Here is a 20,530-nt window from a genome sequence, read left to right as displayed (position 1 = left end):
GTATATCCTACTCCTTGCTGGTAAAATCCTATCCAGTGCTATTCATTTACTTCCTGCCGTCGTCCACGCTGGTTGTACTGGCTGGTCTTGATGGATTTTCCCTTGCCTTCAGTTGCTGAATCCCTGGTAATATCCTTATGGCCCAAGTGCCTAAGGTAGGGAGTCCTTCCTGGCTTCGAAATCTGAGTGGCATTCTGCTGCTCAACCTCTGCTCCGTCATGGGACATCTTAAGTCTCCTCCAGCCATTGCCTCCATCATGGAACTGTTTCCTTGATGACAAACTGGAACCTCTAGTTCTCCTGGGCTGACCTGTGCCCTCGCTGGATCCTGCAGGGCCCCTTTTACTGCTGCCAGGTTCTTTGTCTCAAGTGTTCTCTCTCTCTCTGCGTCTCTTGTTGGGACTTACTTGTCTGGGTGCTTGCTGGGTAGTGGGTTTGAGCAGCACCTCCCGGGATCCCCAGCCACTGCTAAACAGACCTAAACCCCACACCCAAACTCTGGTGTGCACCTGCTATTCTTGTGCCAAAAATCGTATAAGCCAGTGCCATGAGTACCTGTCCCCCAGGTCCCAGGGTCCTGATCCTGCAGTGGCCTCCACTTGCAGGACTCACCTCGGAACGGAAGCAGTAGGATTTAAATCCATACCTTTTACCATTGATTTCCATTGTCTGGAGTGAACATTGTGCCCTTTTTGAAACCAGCTCTCTAGGGCTTGCTGGTTCTTGAACCTTGGGCCAGATCTCTTCAGAAAGGGTCCCGAAAGGGTCCTCCAGTAGACTGTTCCTCCCCTGCTGCACCTGTAGGGACAAGGAACTTTGGCACCCTCTACATCATATGCGTGTGGCCTGCGTTCATCTTTGTCATCCATGTCTGTGGCAAGTTATTACTTGTATAGATTAATTGTTAGATCACATATTAAATGTTTAATATAGGTATAAAGGGGTTGTAAAACCGCAAATACCAATAGAAAAAACAGAACTCTCCACCACGTAATTAGTTACGTTTATCACTTCAATTCCCCACCAAAGCCTCCATGTTCAGATCTCTACTCAAAAAGAGGCACAGTTTGCCTTTTGGCACTCCACGTGCAGACATCTGTTTTAGAAATCTGATAGGGACACAAGTTTCTTTCTAAGGCTCAGTTACCCAGTCCAGGACCTTCACAAACGTATGTCCATATCACATGAGATTAGTGACCACCCACACTTACCAGGTTAACTTTCAACTAATTTGCAGGTCACCTCCCATAATGTAAATTGTTCAATTGATCAGAGCAAACTAGGGTCTTTTGCCCATACCCACAAAACACCAGCTTAACAACGTTGTCATTTATTTCTTCCTGTTATACCATAAACATCATTCAAAAGACTGGACCAAACCAGTGTGCAGTTGTCCAGAATGTCTCTTGTCTTCTTCGATTCTGCAATTCTAAATTATTAACAAAACAAATACCAAATTAGACCTTGAAGGGGGGGCAGTCTAGGCATTCCAAAGTGCAGCAATGGTTGTAGGCTGATGTCCCACGGCCTGGAAAGACCAGCCCCCAGGCTTCTGACTCATGTGCCAAAGGGGGTGTGTTGATGGACTGATCACTTCCCCTCTTTGGGTCTGTCCTACTTCTCTAACCCTGCACTTGTCCTGGGACCCCCTCATCAATCCTCCCACTGTGGGCTCAGCCTCTTCCGATGGGTTCTGCACTCCTACCCCCTTCCTTGGCCAGTGCATGCCCTTTCATACCTTTTGTCCTCTGATTAGTTATAACCTTCCTAGTCTTCTCCCTTTCTTCCTGCTTTCTAGCTTCTTCTGGTACGTAATTTTCGCCTACCACTTGCTCTCCTTTTTGCATTTCTCTACTTTCTACCCTCTGCCGGGCCTCCTCCTTCCACCCTCTGCCGGGCCTCCTCCTTCCACCCTCTGCCGGGCCTCCTCCTTCCACCCTCTGCCGGGCCTCCTCCTTCCACCCTCTGCCGGGTCTCCTCCTTCCACCCTCTGCTGGGTCTCCTCCTTCCACCCTCTGCTGGGTCTCCTCCTTCCACCCTCTGCTGGGTCTCCTCCTTCCACCCTCTGCTGGGTCTCCTCCTTCCACCCTCTGCTGGGCGGTCTCCTCCTTCCACCCTCTGCTGGGCGGTCTCCTCCTTCCACCCTCTGCTGGGTCTTTCTTCCTGGTGTTCTCCTCCTTCCACCCTCTTGTTCTTCTCCTCCTTCCACCCTCTTGTTCTTCTCCTCCTTCCACCCTCTTGTTCTTCTCCTCTAGATTTGCCATTCCCATGTTCGCGATGTTGCTGCGGTGTCCTGACTGTCTCGGTGGAGGAGTCTTTGGGGTTTCTGCCTACAGTTCGTTCTCTTAAGGAGCTGGGAGTAGGTACTGTATGCAAGTGATGGTGCCGTGCCTGATGGAGGGGTCTAAGTGGGGGTGACCAGATGATCCTCGCCATCCTCAAACCTATTGTCTCCTCACTAGAAGTCCCCAAAACATGACCGGGGGCTTCTTCTCAATACCATGTCTTCTTAAATGTTGCTTATGAACAGATCCCATGTATTGGTAATGTATTTTCAGATTTATGCTTGAATCCAAGCTTTTGCATTTCAACACTTTCAGCAACTGTGGTTCTCACTCAGATTAATGTGCAGAGGGGTTTGGTTAACCTGCATTAATTAATGCTTTTGAGCAAGTTATTACAAATTGGTGAAATATGCTTTCCAGTATTGTCACCTCGTGTCATTTTTTTAGCACTACACACACAATGTCTCCCTTCTGCCTTTTCATCTCAATTTATGTTATATTAACTTTCACTTTTTGTTTCTTCTCTTTATTCCTTGATAAGTCGCGAAGATATTAAAGAGACAAACCTATCGATGCTTAATATTTCTGCTATTCAGACTTATAACATCAGTTTCATTGTTCAGATTTAACAGACACATCTATGTGTTAAGATTGTATTTTGCAACTGGCATGTCAGTGCAACATTGGGTATTCTCCCGCTGTACAACATACTTATACACCTGGACCTACTGCTCCCTACAGAACAAGGCCTGCTTTAGCAAGCAAAGCTAGTCCCAATTTCCAGAAGGCTCGCACAAGCCAGAGAGATGCCCTTCTATACTACAGCTAGGATGTTAAAAAGAAAAAGCTATTTAACTAGCTTTTTCTTTTTAACATCTCGGCCATCATTGGTAGCATGAGGCTGTTCTAGCTGTAGTAAAGAGTCTTTAGACCATAGCATAAAATGTAAAACCTGGAACTCTTGGGGATGGGATGTGGGTCTGTGTGAAACGCCATCAGGTAACATGGGGAAAACATAACATGGTCAAGCGGGACCTCTAGTGCAATGTTTTGTCTGAAATTAGGAATATTTCAAATTAATCCATCGCCCTTCCTTTTCTTTTTTCAGCTGTATAATCGACACAAGGAATACCTAAGCAGCTTGGTGGGCACCGACTTTGAAACCGTAAGTGTCTCTAATTTGTATTCTGAATCTAGATGCCTTTGTGTAAATATATACATTAAAGACGCTGTTTATTTCCTTGCTCAATTATTGGACTAACTGAAGTCGTACCAACCCATATGGTCACAAGTTCTGTTCTGTGGGAGGATGATTTAATCTTTTATATCTGTGAGAAAATGCAGCCTTGTGGCCATATATGTAACTCCAGGTATCCATAATAATACTTTCAGGTACAATATGTTGAAGTTTTTTCCATCAAAGTGCTGAGTATGTGCCAGAATAATACTCTCCGAAACTGACAAAATCAGGGCTGACACATCCCAGGAAATGGAGAAATAATAGCGATGTACAAGGGGTCCAGATAGGATAAATACTTTGTGGCCTTGGCCCCTTTCTGTAAACAATCCCCTCCAATGTCAATCTCCCCCGTCCGTCTGCCAGTGAGCATGCAGAGTGGAAGTTCGCAAGCCAGATCCCAGTACGCCGCAGCACTGATCATTCCTTTCCTCACCTGCCCAGAGGGTGCCTAGCTGACTTGCAGTATGTGGGGAAGAGGCATACATGCAAATACTTGGTAGGACTCTGGAATGGACTCATATGTCCCACATGATGAAAATATGGTGCATGTCTTCACTGACGGTGCCTCTCTTTCGCCCTCTCTTTTTCTTTCTCTATGTCTCTCTCCCTCCCTAGCACTCTTTCCCACTTTGTCTCACGCTCTCTTTCTCAACCTTTCTGTACCCTTATTGGTGGATTGTCCATTGTGTCAAGCCGTAAAGTTCAAATGGAATGGAAGCAATGCAGACAGTTTCTCTAGCATAGTAAATCACCCGTAAGTGGTGTTTATCATTTGCATTGTTCTCTAACGATTCCAGCTGGGACAGCAAGACCAATGGTCACGGGGTCCAGCCTTCTCCAATCAACGGATATTCAACAATGATTTCATATGAAAATAACCGGCATGCGCTTTCCTCTGATATACTGTTAACTAAGCTTCCAGACAGGCCATAAGTAGAACAAGTAAGATACTGGAATTACAGATCAGCAGCCACATAGGAGGAAACTAACAGTAGTTACTGGAGCAGTGTAAAAAAGCAAAATGATGGACTCCCCTCTTGTAACGTCACTCTGCGGCGCTACTCACAATTCAAATTGCGACAACTGGATTCTGTGGTCCCTGCACCACAACTCGGCACAGTTTCGTAATTCGCTGACCTAAGAGGCTGGTATTGCTCTACTAAATACGCTGGCCCAGTCACAGCTGGGGCACTGGCGATACAGGGTGAGGAGGAAGAGAGCAAGCAGGAAGGAGGTGAAGGAAGAGCTGCAAGCAAGAGCAAAGAAGGGATAGCAGAGTAACCTGGAGCAGCGAGTAGAGTGTAAAGCAGAGTAGAGTGAAAAGAAGAGAGACCTTGAGAGGGAAGTGGCGAGTGGTGGAGGAGAAAAGCAAAAAAGGTGGAAAGGCGAGTAGTAAGCAGAGGAGGCAGACAGTGGAGAGAAATGCCAAAGAAGCAAATGGGAATAAGAACAAGAAAGGAGCAAGGATAAAAGGAGTAAATAACACAGGTGGAGTAGTAGAACCACCCAAGGAGGTTATGACAGGAGTGAGGCAAAAAAGAAGAGCTGAAGAGCGCCCAACCATTGTGGAGTATCAAGAATGAGGAGACCATACATTCAGAAGAAATAGAATATCGAAGTAGGGTGAGGGATTGTACAGAGGCAACCTTGGGAAGAGGCAATTTACCACCCATTGAGGCTGTGAATATGGCAAAGTCTACCAGGGGGCCTACCACATGTATCCCAGAGCTCACCTCAAATCAGTGAGATATGGTAATGGCTAACCCAGGTGTTGCACCATCTGGAACAAACACAGGCCCATTGAGCCTGGCATAGTCATTCTGAGGATTCTGCATCCTCACCAAGACGAGAACAGTGGAAAATGCAAGCAAAGCCAAGAAAGTGCAGGGGCCACTTGAAAGACCATTGTCTGTGAGTGACCTTTCATTTGATCGCCTGGAGGTGCAGCCGACAGGAACTGAGGGACAAGACTGACTGCAGTTCTAAACAAGCTGGAATTGCTCTTTTGATTTCTTTCAGAACCTCCTTAATTTCGAAAGCCCAACTGGACCATTGCGCCTTTGTGTCTATGTGCCTATGTGTACATTTGTTCAGGTTACAACTCAAGAACGCAGTTATATACGGTAACCGCAACACCACGCAGGCTAGATTCACTCTCTGCTTACAGCTGACACCCTGGAATGCAGGCTCTCAAGCAAACCATGACATTCCACTTCAGAGACTCATGACATCACCCCCAACATTACACTTGGACTCTTCTGACATCACCACTCACCCAGGTAGTGCCCGCTTCACAGCTTCCCCCTTAATAACCGGAAATGAGGAGGAAGATGAACATTGCTGTGCTGGATTGGCTGCCCAACGTCAAACATCAGAAATGCTGCTGCAAACATCACAATGTCCTCAACCGAGCAGAAACACATGCAGGGGTAAATGAAACCAATGACGAAGGCTCCCTCCACTGGAAGACTTGACTTATGGGTCCTATGTACCATAACTATAAACATAAGGTTCCATGCACTGGAAGCATTTCTTGTGAAACTCAGCACTAGAAACTAACAAAAGATATGGTTGACTATACACAATATTGTCCTACACACAATATGTTTGACTGCTCACTACTCTACAACCTCACTTCCCTAATGCAATATGGGGAAGTGGGAGCACTTTGTAAACTTACACAAGATAGTCCCCAAAAGAAGGGAATATTGCCTAGGCACAGCTGACCTACACAGACATAACGTACAACAATCGAATCACAACTATGGGCCCTCAAGTTTCTGACTGTGAGAACACTACAATGGAAGCACAGGGACGGCAGGGGTGGAGGAGAGGACAGGAGGGTAGACGCACCACAGAGAACACAAAAGTGGATGAACCAGCAAAATCCCTCACCTAACCAGCTAGATTTAACCCTCTAACAACTTCTTTAGCAAGAACTCAGAAAATATTAGTGTTATGGATACTGGACCCCCGTACCGAAGGGGTAGAATGCATGAAGGCAATACATTAAAGCAATACCCCCTCAACAGCCTCAATGAAGGCAATACCCCCTCAACAGCCGTCTAGGATGCACTACCAGTCCACACCCATATAAAATACAGTCCACACCTATAGAACACAAGAGTAACACCCGAACCTTCCGTGGAAGCTGCCCTTCACCACATATCAGTGTTGTGGTTACTGGATGCCCATACCGAGAGGTAGGATGCATAAGGCGTGCACTTCCATATCCCCTGAACAGCCGTCTACGACACACTGACAGCTACACACCAATATACTAACCTTAAATAGAACTGTACACCTCCCACTTGGGGCTGCCAAGGCTTGATCCTGCCACATCCGAGCACAAACTCCCTCCAAAATGAAGGACAACCTTGAAACAACATGATATCTTCCGCCACATTCTGTCCCTGCCCCCCGCCCCACCGTGGCCCGAGTCCTGCCACGACTGAGCACTGCTAAAAACTTCCAAAACCCCATGTGTTCCTCACCAAAACTCTGTAACAGGGTAATCGCTAACATAACACAACACAAACAAGATGTAAGATTTGGGAATTGAGACTCCCCCTTTGGCGAATTCCCCAACACAAAGGGCAACGCCCGCTGGGCATACCTGATGGCACATAGAACAATGCCCCCTTGGCGAACACTGGGAATTTGATACTCCAACCTTGGAGATAGAGACGACCCCATTGTGAATCTGCTGACACACAGACCATTTGATACTCCAATTAGAAATTGAGATGCCCTTTTGGCAAATCATTTGACACACTAAACAACGCCCCCTTGGCAAAATTACTCATGCATTGAACAACACCCCCATGGCGTACTAATGTTAAATCATACACTTCTCATGGACTCAGAGTGTCCTGTAACTATATCCTCCCCCTTTGTTTGATGAAAAAAAGGAAAGAAAAACACTGAACATTTTAATTCCATTATGCTTATTGGTAACCTTAACAGTCATTGCTGCTTGTAGCAGTTCTAATGCTGAAAATCCTGCAAAAACGCTAGAAGCTAGGCACATTGTGATATAACCTTTAGAAGAAAAAAGCGAGGTGCATTGTCTGTTTGGAGTGCCCTACCGATTTCTTTTCCCACTTGTGGACCCGGTGTTTAACAGATCACAAAACCGCTGCACTCAGGAACACACACCATGAGATGACTGTACTTCACGCAAACACACATACTATAATCAGTAATTCACCCTTCAAAAGATGTCGATGAAACACGTTGGCAATTTACATACTTTATGCACCATACTTTATGAACCATCCCTTAATACACAAGGGAACCATATGGCTTCTCATAATGTTAAATTAAAATGGGTCCCCGGAACATAGCAAATTTACTGTATGTAGACTATCTTATATTGCTTGATCACACTATAAGGGGGCCAAAAATAAATAAGGACCTTAGTGAATATGCAAAGCAAAATGACCTAGCAATTAACTCGAGCAAGACAAAGATGATGGTGGTGTCGGGTGGTAAGATAAGCGGGGTCAATTAACAAGCCTAATCACATAGTATGTGAATAGCTATCTATATTTGGGACTTGAACCGATGGCTGATAGACTACATGGACATTATAGATGGTAAGAAAAAAAAGGTCAGCCAGCTTACTTTTGTTATAAATAAATTCTCCAAGCAGACAGCTGGCTATTCAGTCGAAGGGATCATTAACTTTACAAACATAGCTTTTCTCCAGCTATATTATACAGGCTAGAAGCCCTAGAAATGCTGTTGAAGGGCTGTTTTGGAGGAAACTCCTGAACTTATCGCCGTCTACACCAATGGCTTATCTTCACCTAGAATTGGGACTTGTGTAATTGAAGTGCCAAGGCCGTATGCGTAGAGGTACACTCTATATCAAATCCAGATCTTTGCCCCAATGCCTGTTGTTGAAATTCATGGGCTTGACCTAGGATACAGTAGCCACCTGCAAATTCCTGGAATTGAATGAGTGCGTTTCTGCCATTGAGTGGTTTCCAGACTTCAAACGTGGCACACAACCTGAGATTCTTAAGCTCTTATTCAAAAAGAAGCTTGAGCAGTAGGATTGGATTAATAATTATTCTACTCTCCAAACATTGCATAATTATAAATATGTACCAATATTAGCCATTGGTATCTCAAAACACAGCAATACCTCTTGAAGTGTCCCAGTCCAGCAGTGCGTACTATTGTGTTGAACATTTCGGACTAATCAATTGCCTGTATTAGCACTAAAAGGTGCACTTCTTAAGATACCAAGGGAACTAAGAATATGTTGTATCTGCAGGTCCCAGGTTATCATCGAATCCTCTAGGCATGTGTTGACACAATGCCCAAAGTTGGGACCTACCTATATGACCATCTTGGGACAGTTTGTGGGAAGTTACGATGCCATTAAAACCAGAGATTTTTGGAGTTTTTGTTTAAATTCCGAATCGGAGTTAGTGCATATGGCGCTGCACTGAATTTGGATAACGCTGTCTATCTGATGACATAAAGACAGTAACGAAAGTAATGTAATCTATAGTGGTATTCCATTTTATGATGTGAATGACCCGTTGGACCTTATTGAAATTAAATGAAATGAAGTTACTTTATGAAATGTTATGATATGTATGTATTGTATGTATGAGTGTTTAGGATAATTAAGTTATATGTCATGATGTTGATGTGATTAATTGATGTTTTGTAAAGGTTCTTTTTTGAATAATACGAATAAATGTAAATAAATCATGTTTAATACAACAGATGTTTTAAGCAGATTACATCTTTGCTGGCCAGTTATTAGACAAAGGCAACTGCAGCATCACCACTGCAAATGGCTGTGTAAATGTCCTGCTTCCGCCGGTTTTGAATGCTCATTACAGCAAATGTACCTTTGGGGCTATGACCCACCATCATAGTATCCTGCCATTCGAACAGATTGCTAAAAGGAAACATCTTTTTTTTCACCCATTTCGACACCTTTTCAGCACTGGAGGTGGTTTTTCCTCCCTCTCCCTCTTCATTTTCCTACTCACGATCAAAGTTCAGCCGCGCTTTGTGTGGAGTTTCTCCACAGCCGAAAACATCCACTCGAGGGCTCATGTGATTTGCAGCCACACTGTCCTCCCTTGACTGCAATGTGCGCACAGGGATTACAACATCTGCGCATGTCCGTTGAGGTCCGCTTACATCATCATTTGCTCAGTAGGATCCATGGAGGAAGGATCTCCCAAGACAGCACATGCAGCTTTCCCTTCTCGCTGCCTCACTGCCTCAATTGCCGATTTCTCCAGGGGCACACAATTGGCTGCTAAGTGAGGTACTTGCAGATGACTGAAGGCACTACCGATGCACTTCACTTGCCGGTGGCGGGTGGACGATGTGCTCAGCGCCCTGCGCTCCCGCTGCCTGTCCAGATAAAAGGGCTACTAACGAGCCAAACGCACGTTCAGGCCCCTGGTCTTTTTCCACTCCTGCTTCCTCCTCTGGCACGCGGAGTGGACCACAGCAGATACCAAGCTCTGGATTACTCGCAGCAGGGCAGTGATTGGAGCCCTGCGGTGTTGGTATTCAGTGGGAGGCAGTTACCGGCCTCTGCACCCCCTGCAGCAGGAGCAAAACTTTTTAACTCCTAGTCGCCAGTGTTGCGGTTAATGAAAGGTCAGGAAGCCGCAAGTGTTCACAGGTAAGTCCGCTTTATTAGTACAGGTTACAACTCAAGTAGGCAGTTGTTAACCGGCACCACATCCTAGGCTAGATTCACTCTCACTATCTGCTTACAACTGACACCCTGGAATGCAGGCACTCCAGCAAACCATAACATTCCACTTCAGAGTCTCATGACATTACACCCAACATTCCATTTGGACTATCCTGACATCACCACTCACCCAGGAAGTGCCCTCTACAAAAAGCCAGAGTGCAGGGGCAACTTGAAACACCATTGTCTGCAAGTGACCTTTCATTTGATCGCCTGGAGGTGGAGCCGAAGGGAACTGAGGCACATGACTGGCTGACTGCAGTTCTAAACAAGATGTAATTGCTCCTTGGATTTCTTTGAGATCCTCCTTCATTTACGAAGCCCTACTGAACCTTTGGCCTTTATGTGTCTATGTGCATATGTGTACATTTGTATGCACCCTGTGGTGCGAGCCCTGAGTTGTCTGTTGGTCACTTGCCCATAACCGCGTATTGACTTCATTACTTTTGCCAGGTGCAGACGATGGGGTAAGGCAAGTTGGTAAAAGAAGCACGATGTTTCATGTCTCTTAGTTGAACAGACGGTTGGGTCATTAAACGTAGATTTGTAGGGGCTCATTAAACGTAGATTTGTAGGAGGTCATTCTGTGTTTAAGTACTTATTTTTTTAGAGGAAAATGTAATAACAGATTTGCAAGTTATCAAAAAGGTAGGCTGTTGTTCAGATCGATTTACAAAATCAACCCTCTGGGCAGAATCTGAGAGGCCACCGTATTATAGTTAACAGGGAAGTCCAGCCACACTCTATAAAGGTAGTGTGAATGAGCAGGAACACCTAGATTCAGGAGAGTGTGGTGGTAGTGATGGTTCAATGAATCACACACACCATGCCCTCCAATAATTCAAGCAAGGGAGTATGTATAAAAATAGTTATTAGGCATTGGGACACCATCTGCAAGTAAAAATAAACATTATCTAAGGGTGTCGAGTGAGGACACTGACACACAGGTGGAATGTTAAAACAATCTGCTTTATTAAGTTTTTAAAAGAAAAGTAAATCCTTACTTCCATAACTCTAAGAGGAGTTCCCTGCCTCAACGTAAATATGAAGGGTCCTGTCAGAATGTCCGAAACCAATAAAGTCCATTGTCCTGTGTTAAAAAACCTCACTCTGTCCCTTACACTCTAATCCGATTCTAACAAGTACAAAAAAGTCTAGAACAATGACTTCCTTCTTCTGGAGAGCAGGTTCGCACCCAGATGCTCCCTGGGTAGTTCCACAGGAGGGAATGACTCCCTTTTCCCAGACAGCAATCCTTTTCCTCCAGAGGTGAACAAAGCAAAGTTCCACTTAAGGCAGAGCAAGTTGACTTTATAAAGTTCCACTACATTAGTGGCATGGCTCGCTCCCCTAACCTTTCTCTAGTTCTCCCAAAACAAAACACAAAAGTTCCCTTCACCAGGGTAATGGCTTCCTTCCCCTGGCTTTTCTCAGGCTTGTATGACACAACACAAAGTTCTCTTGGCCAGGGGGAATGTCTCTCTTCCCTTTCCAAGGATTGTATGACGCAACAACACAATGTTCTCTTTCCCAGGGGGAATGTTTCCCTTTCCCTGACTTTCTCAAGGCTTGCATGACTCCACACAGTTCACAATGCCTGGATAATTACTCCCTTACCCTGGGCTTTCGTTCCCAATTGTAAAGTCTCTTGTAGGTCCCAGACCTTTCCTTGTCTCGCTTTCTGCTTGGTCCAACTTGGTTATGATCCTTGGGAAAAGTCACTTGTAGGTCCCAGACCTCTTCTTTTCTTTCTTTCTGCTTGGGCCTACTTGGTTCACTTCCTTGCCAAGTGTATGGTCTTTAGTAAAAGTGTCTTGGTTTCCCTTCTTTTCATGGTAGTGGGACCCAGACCCCTCTTTTTAACGTTCGGTTACTTGGAGCCCTCTTCTCCCAAGTACCACCATATAAAAGATGACGTGTGGTTCTTGTGTAGTGGGTCCCAGACCCCTCTTCTTTGCCTTCGGATACTGGGGGCCCTTTTCTCCCAAGTACCACCACAAGGAAGATGACTTGTGTTTTTGTTTAGTGGCTCCCAGACCCTTAAGCTTCTCTTGTTGTGGGACAGACCTGGTTCCCTTGCCTGCTAGGTACTGTGACTATGAAGATGCTGACTGCACCTTCTTAGTTGCGCACCAGCCAGCGCAAGGGCTCCCCCTACCTCTAGGGAGCCTTGCATTGGGTTTTGGTTCACCCGGGAACACTGCAGTCTCAATCGCCCTCTGTGCAGTGCTGTCTTCCCTTCACGCACTTTCCAGGCTTCAGGAACACAGGGAGCTTCTGTCTGCCAGCTTGCCTTCTGGTCCTTCCACTCTGGACTGGCCCTGTTCCTTTCAGCTCCCCTCTTGGCATCTGGTCTGCTTCCTTCCACCTTCCTGCAACGTGCCAGCTCCTCGAGGGAGGACTAGACAACTGTTTCCTGAGTCTCTTTCTTTGCTACTCTACATTGACTAATGAGCAGCTGACAACAACTAGATTGCTCATTGTGGTTCTTAGGAGTACTCTTCATGCCTCCACTCCCCCTCTTCATCTCCGTGCTTATTCCAAGTTGTCTAGACTGCTCATGTTTGTTCCGCAGGGCACTCTGCATTGCTCTGTACATCTTCTTCGACCCAGTACTGATCTTTAGGACTACCAAGGCCAGTGAGTCATAGGTATTCTTTTTCATCAATCTTGTGGTGGAATTTACATGGGTAGTCCCTACTCTTCCTCGTCTCAGTACTTGTTAAGGAGGTGGAAGTGTCTACCTTACACAGGTGCATGGAAATGTAGGGGACTATGGGATCCAGAATAGGGCAAGAGGGCGAGGGAGGTTGTGAAGGGGTAGAGGTATATTGTGTTCTCCCCAGAATGTCATCCCTTGTCCCATAAGGATTTTCCCTCCCCATGTGATCCTCCATCTGTGCACCTCCCCAGGGGGTCTATTGGACTGTGGCAGCGCCGCCCTGGCCCCTTGAGAAGGATACTCCCCCTCCCCCATACGGGAGAGTGACGTCATCCAAGGATTTGTCACAATAAGTAATATCACTAAATCCAGACTATGCACATATATTCATTCCCCAAGGTGTGCTCTTGATAAAGAACATCTGCACTTCACTTTTTAGAGGGTTAGATTAGATTCAAGGAAGAACACATCAAACGGTATGCATTAAAGTAAGTGTATGCAATAAAGTAAGTGAAGAAAAACAGGTAAGTATTGTAGAACCAGAAGGAAATGAAGTCAACAGGTGAAAGAGCATTGGGGAAAACAAAAAACAAAAAAAACTCCCTTGGAGGATGCAGACGACTTTACGCCCCGCAGTGGACAGCTCAGCCAAGAAAATCCGGACCCTCAAGGCCCAGTCATGGCAGCATTGAGCCGGATTGAGCAATTAAATTCCAGATTGGTGGGCAAGTTTGATAAACTATCTGAAGGGGTGGCTCAGCTGAAGGTGAGGTCTTCCTCATTAGAGCAGCGGACCGACGAGTTGGACAAGCGTTTTTCTCAGGCTTTACCTCTAGCGTAGAAAAACAGCCGGGATCTGGAGGTCGTGGTACGGGGAAACGAGGCAATGGAGAATATGTTAGAGTACCTCAAACGCAATGCGAGCCCCACAGTTGTGGATCATCGCACTTCCAGCCAGAGCGGAGGGGTCAGATCCGATTGACTTTGTCACCACTTGGTTGCCAGAGTTGCTGGACGTTGAGGTGGGGGACAATCCTATATATGTGGATAAATGTTATAGGCTTAAATCGCTGTCCTCCACTGTGAAAACCGCACTGGTGGGTGTGCCCACGCTCTTAGTCCGACTGAGTGATGCACGCGACAGGGGCAGGATTCTGAGGGAGGCTACAGGGAAGAAAACCTTGGAATACCAAGCCCTCCAAGTCTATCTGTTCCCTGATCACTCGCCTGCCACTGATAAGAGAAGGCAGTTGCTGAACGCAATAAAGGTCTTGTGGGGGTGTGGTGTTCAGGCAGGACTGCTACGACCCGCTAAACTGAGGGTTACATGGAATGGGAAGGAATATCTGTTTAGGTATCCGGAGGGCACTTACAAGCTGCTAAAATCCATTGCCATAGAATAGTCACATGGCACTGACACTTGATAGGGACCTTTTGGCAGGACAGAACTTTCTCCTCGCCTTTCACCTCTTAATACAAAATGGTCTATGATGGGGACCATATTGATTCTTGTTGGTTTGTCGGTGTCCAGACATTTGGTCGACTGAAAACTGGTCGAAAGACATTTGGTCGACGCAATTTGGTCGAAAACCAAATGGTCGATTTTTTTTTTTTAAATTATATATTTATTTTCCGGGTTTTCGTTTTTTAAAAAAAAAGGGGTTTTTAGAAAAAAAAGGGGGTTGGGGGGACCCCCCCCCCCCCAAAAAAAGGGGTGAAAATAAAAAATGTGACCGTTTGGTTTTCGACCAAATTGGTTCGACCATTTGTCCAGTCGACCAATTTTTTTCGACCAAATGTCTGGTAACCGGTTTGTCGCTGCCACCTGTTGGCTATCTTCTTCCATAATGTGACCGGTCAACAGAAAATGTATATGCTATCCCGAGGGTCCTTTCCCAGATTTAATGTTGGCCTGTTCTATCCTAGTCGATGTGCTTGAGGCGTCACCCGGTGAGGGCACCGTCTTTGTTATTTGTGTTGCCAAGACCCCCCACCAGTTGATGTAGACCCCCATGGTTGCATACTGATGTTCCTAAAAGGTTTCCATCTGCCTATGTTTGCACACTGTCAGAGCTGTTGTTCCCTTTTATTGTTGGTACAAAATAGAAATGAATAAGATTTCAAAAAATGAAAAACACTAATACACTGCCTTATAAGATAAGACCCTAGCACTTGTCCTTCTCTGCCAAAGAGGATGTGGCGTAGTGCCCTAAGAGTCACAAGTGCCAAAGTTAGCCCTTTGAATCTAGTTAGGAGTCTTTTAAAGTAGCAGAACAAATGTTGGCAAAGCCTGCATGTTAACTGTAAGGAAGGCATGATATGAAACAGTAAAACAGACACAAGTGATCACAGTTCAAGGGTGTTTATTGAACTTCAAATGGGTTTGAAAAATGCCTTCCTAATCCTAAATCTAAAGACTGGAGCAAGCTATGACCATCAAATAATAATAACGCAGTCCTAGTCGAGTCTTGTCAAAATAAAAGTACCTATACTAATAAACCTATTGCCAATCCTCACTTCTAAATACAAATAGTGTGGGAAACAAAGTTATGCAAAAGAAAAGTGTTCATGAAATGTGTCAGGATATTCAAGCCGTTGGCTTCCCTTCCCCACGTTTTCAGCACGCAACAAAGCGGCACACTCAAGCTTAGCACACTCTCTGGTTTCTCTAGCATGAGGATGCAGTTCAAAATCTCAATATCAGGGCCTTCTGTACCAAAGTCTTTGCCACTCAAAGTCTCTTATTTCAGAGGGCCTGATGCAACACAACAAACATTAAAGTTTCCTTTCTTCTTAGGATTTCACGTGTACAACTTCTTGGGTAATTTACTGTTCACCCTGGCTCCCCCTCCGCCAGCCTCAGACCAAGGTCATCTACTTTTCCAATCTTTCTTTACTTCAACCAAATCAAAGACTTTCTTCGACTGTGCGCAGGATTTTTCCCGACCTGTCGCTGGACTACTTTGATTCACAATTGCTAGTTTTCTTCTTGATATAATCTTTTTCTCACTTTCAATTTTGCCATTTCTCGGCTGGATACCTTAGAGACCTTCGATTGAGCACCCACGCGGTGCCAGACCACTCGGTCAAAGGTATTGTATCTTGCTTTTAAAGTTCAATCACTCGTCAGCAGTTCAACTTTACCTGCTTCTCTTATCACACACGTCTTTTCACAATGTTTGTTCCAGCGCTCGCCATACAATGTTGCTTCTTGCAACCTTTGCTTCAACACAGACTCGTCTTGTATCAGTATCCCCAACTCACTGGCTTTGTTGATTTCACAGACGCTGCTTTGTTCTTGGAGCCAAGAATGGTACCACAGTAACTGCTGCTTCTCCCCGCCTTGATTATTGATATGGGAGGGCCCGGGTATCTCCGACACACAATGCAGGATTCTTCAGCCTGGTTTCCTGATCTTACGCTTTCTATTCTCGAGGGTTCTGGAAAACAACGGTTCCTTGTCGAAAAGGTCAAGGGAATTTCCCTCCTTGCAATCCCCTTCTGTTTTGCCGTCTTTCTACTCTCGTTTAGCTGTTGTCTCGAAACTGCTGTTTCTTTGTGTGCTTTGTCTCGCTCAGAGTGTGCTCTCGTGCTCTGCCTTTTATCCGTGTGGGGAAGTTTAATGGAAGTCAGGAGTGAGTAATTGCCTGACCTCGCCTGACCAATGCATTGGGACATGTCAGGTACACAGCTTGGGTGTTAGTCTGTTTTCCCCCATAGCGGGCAGTCCGTGCGAAAGTGTTTGTGTTGTGGGGGGGGGGGCGAGTTCCTAAGTATCCTACCTGGTAGGATGGGGTGAAGGTGGTACTGCATCTCACCATCCGGTGTCCCACTCCCTGAAGACCCCTCGCTCAGGTGATCCACCCGCACTGGTCCACCCCCAGGAGCTGGATCCAAAAGCGATGGCCGTGTCCTGGCCACCTGGATGACAGATCCTCAGGGACTAGTGGGTGAGATACCCTCTGGTTTCTCATAAAACCAGATATGTATACTCACCCCCTTAGCTCAGATTGCTTTTGAAACCAGACCTGGGGTTTCTGAATCTGATGGGCCCCACTTACTCTGAGTGTTTGCTTTGGAGCGGGAACATGGGTTGCTGGTGCAGAGGTCACTTTCAGTGTCAGGATTGGGTCTGGCTAGTCAGTGGTTAGGCCTTCTGCCAAAACATTGCCTGTGACTGGACAGCTGGATGGCTCTGGCACGATGAGATGACCACCACTACTATTCAGTTGACCTAAGGGGAACACCCCCGAACAGGAAGGCAAGCTGTAGCGATTAACACTGGGATCAGGCAGAGAAAGGCGACCCTTGTGGCAGATACAAACGTGCTAGTCCTATGAGGCCCCTTTTCATTCTGGACGCCTGCAACTCCAGGTCAAGGCTTCTTGTCTCACAAGCTGAGAGTCTGCAAGGTTCCAAGTCTGAACTCTCAACAGCAACCTGTGCAGCATAGAGGCGCAGGAGGGAGGGAGGGAGGGAGGGAGGGAGCTGGTCAGTCCACAGGAGGTTCTGGAGCACGTATGGGAGGTTACAAGGACAGGATCCTCGAGAAGGGTCTGGATGGGTTGTTTTGTCTGGTCCAGAGGTTGAAGCAGTGATGAAGACATTCAGTAGATCAGAACAAAGGAGCAGGGCTTCATCTGGACTTTGCTCGAGACAATGCTGGTTGGCCGCAATGACGATCTACAGGTCTTCAGCAGGACGCTTCTCTAGGGAGAGCTGTTGGTCCAATCACAATTTGTTCTCCTTTTATCCCCATTTCAAGGTAGAGCTGCCCCTGAGCCCACCAATGGTAAGGATATGCACCATTCAAACCTGCAGGGGCTATCCCCTGCAGGTTTGAATGGTGCATATCTGACCACCACATCTGTCTAGCAGCAGACACTTTGACCAGGATGGGGACTGGGACCAGACAGTTCGAGCCCTAAACATCCGGCCACTGCCACATACCAACACTTGGCCCAGGAAAGGCAGGAGCTTTCCTAATGGGCTCTGAGCGGGCAGGTAGAAGGCCAAAGGACATCATGGCCAAAGTACAAGCAGAAAACACTTGGCATGGCCATATATGGTACTCAAAATGGCATCATGAGGTAAAATGCAAAAGTGTACGTGAGAAAAATAAAAATCACGATTGCAAACTATCCGCTGCCACCATTCTTTCTTGGACACTTAATGCAAGTAACATAAAGTGACTCAAAACAAAAGGAAAAGGGATCCAACATACCCCTACTACACCTTACTGTAAGGTGATGTGTGTATCTTAAAAACAAGGCATTTCGTACGTGGACAGAGTCCCCCTGAACTGATAGCTGTAGTGACCGCTCAGTGCCTCCAAAATATGAGCTAAGCAAGATAAGTAAGCTAAAAGGCTTTAATTACTTTCAAAAGTCTGATCCGGTTTAAAACAGAAGCAAAAAGCCAGGGGGCTCCATCATAGATTTCTATGGATGGAAAGCAGCAAAAAGAACCTCCTTTTCTAATAGTGGTGAAGTTCAGATAAATAACGGGTTGAAGGCCTCTGGTCAGATTTTTATCCTGCTCCAATCTTCTGAACATGCAAAGCGGACGGGTGCTTTGTGGTTCTTTAAGACATTCTTGATATTTCAGATCAGCCTTAACACGCTTAATTCGACAGCAAACTATTTGGTGTAGGGTTTTATTTTTTGAGCTTTCTATTACAGTTTTGAGTTTGATGATTTTATCAAATCTCTCTCTCTTCTCTCTCTTCTCTCTCTTCTCTCTCTTCTCTCTCTTCTCTCTCTTCTCTCTCTTCTCTCTCTTCTCTCTCTTCTCTCTCTCTCTCTCTCTCTCTCTCACACACATTCAGTGTATGTGTGTCAGTCAGAGGAAGGGGCTGGGACTATCTAGTGCCAATCCACAAACTCTGGTGCCGAGGACGACCCCGGTAGCTGACCATCATTGCCTCCAGTGATTGGCCCTGTGAAGCCCTGCTCCACTGTCTGATCTCAAGAAGGCCTTTTTTGGTGCTTCGACCCCTGGACCAGTGGGAACAACCAGTCCTGACCCCTGCTCGAGGAGCCATACCTGGTGAGCCTTCGGAAGTGTCCCTGGACCAACCGTTGGACTGACTCAACTCTTTCATGGACTACCTCGCTGCAGCCGTCGTCCTTCTAAGCAGAGGCTTGGAACTTTGCAGATCTTCAGCTTGAGCCACAATGTGACTGTCTTCGCATTTTCAGCCATTTCACTCCAAGGGAACCTGTGCCCTGCCTGCTCCTGTGTCCGCTCTTGTATGATCGCTGGTCACCGTCTGACCATGGTGACTTTTGTTGGATCTTGACATCTTCATGTCCCTGCAGTGTCCCATGGTCTTTTCCCCTGCAGAAATCCTCCTTTGTCTTTGTTTGGGTCTTCAACTAGAAGCTGTCCGGAATCCATTCCTGTGCACCACAACCAACCTAAACTAAGTCTTGTGAAACAAAGTATCCTTCTGTCTAAATGTCTAGACGACCCTGGTGATAGGAACAAGAACAGAGGTACAAGCCTGGGACTAAGTCTGGAACCTACACAAGAGGAATCCGGAACAACCTGATTCAGTGGGGTAAGTGAACATACCTGTTGCATTCTCCCTCTGACTCCCACGGGGTGCCCTGGCCCTGGCCACCGCGTTCTTTAGAAAACTTACCTGGATACCTTAAAACTCACTTGCTTGCCTGTTAATTTGTGTTTCTCCAATTGTTTTCTTGTGACTTGTACAATGTATTTCATTCCTGTAAAGTGCCTTTGCATATAGCGTTATATAAATAAAAATCAAATCAAATTACCGGAACTGGTGACCTTTGTGCACAAGGCCCCATATCATTTTAGGGTTGTACTTGATAAGATTGAGGGATATTGTCCAGTGGAATTTGTAAAGAGTTCTGCTTATTTTCTTGCATCAGACTATTCACCTGCATTGCACTGCTAATTGATTAATATGCAATTCTATTCTCCTAATGGTGAATGTGCATTATAAGGATTTGTCTGATACTTACCTGTGATTTTTCTATGCTTAGTGTGTGAACTAAAGGCTTAATAAATAATTGTATTTTCATTTACTTGCTGTTTAACTTGAATTACTGGTATGCTTTATGTGGATGCATTGTAGCAGTAGACCACGCTCACACTTTTCCAGAGACTGAGCCTTGACTGCTCAGCTACCTTACCTTAATTGGTTTTGGCTAACCTCTCGGGTCCTGATTCAGAATTTGGCGCAGTGAAGGTGCTAAACAGCACGATTCACTGCGCAAAAAGAGTACGTGCAGGCTCCACTAGTATTCTCAAGTGGGCCTGGGCGTCCTTGTAGAGCATGATGGTGCACTGTGTGGATTGCACCTGTTTTCAGTTGTAACAGGTGCAATCCAATCTCTGCAGCATTTTTGTAAAATAAGGACAGAATCGTTATTTTACGAAAATGCTGCCGTGAACACAGAAGTAAGCAGCTTCAACGTTGCGAATACAACGTTGAAGCTGTTTGCTTTGGCGTATGTGAAAATTTTCATATACAACCGTGTGGTGTATATGAACACATTCATATGCACCAAAGCAAGCATCTTCAATGTTGTATTCTGCAACGTTGAAGCTTCGGAACGGAAGAATGC

General features: G+C 45.8%; 1 protein-coding gene across 2 annotated transcripts in view; it reads left to right on the top strand.

Annotated features, from left to right (window-relative positions):
* Nucleotides 1-20,530, top strand: part of MKS1 (MKS transition zone complex subunit 1) — a 927,592-nt gene that overhangs the window by 566,092 nt on the left and 340,970 nt on the right. For both annotated transcript variants that reach the window (XM_069614786.1, XM_069614787.1), the window contains exon 9: nt 3,394-3,450. In XM_069614786.1, the coding sequence (XP_069470887.1) occupies nt 3,394-3,450 (57 nt within the window). The remainder of the gene's footprint in view (nt 1-3,393; nt 3,451-20,530) is intronic.

This window comes from Ambystoma mexicanum, chromosome 9, assembly GCF_040938575.1.
Source record: "Ambystoma mexicanum isolate Mex_15411 chromosome 9, UKY_AmexF1_1, whole genome shotgun sequence".
Taxonomy (NCBI): domain Eukaryota; kingdom Metazoa; phylum Chordata; class Amphibia; order Caudata; family Ambystomatidae; genus Ambystoma; species Ambystoma mexicanum.
This window is presented reverse-complemented; position numbering and strand designations above follow the sequence as displayed.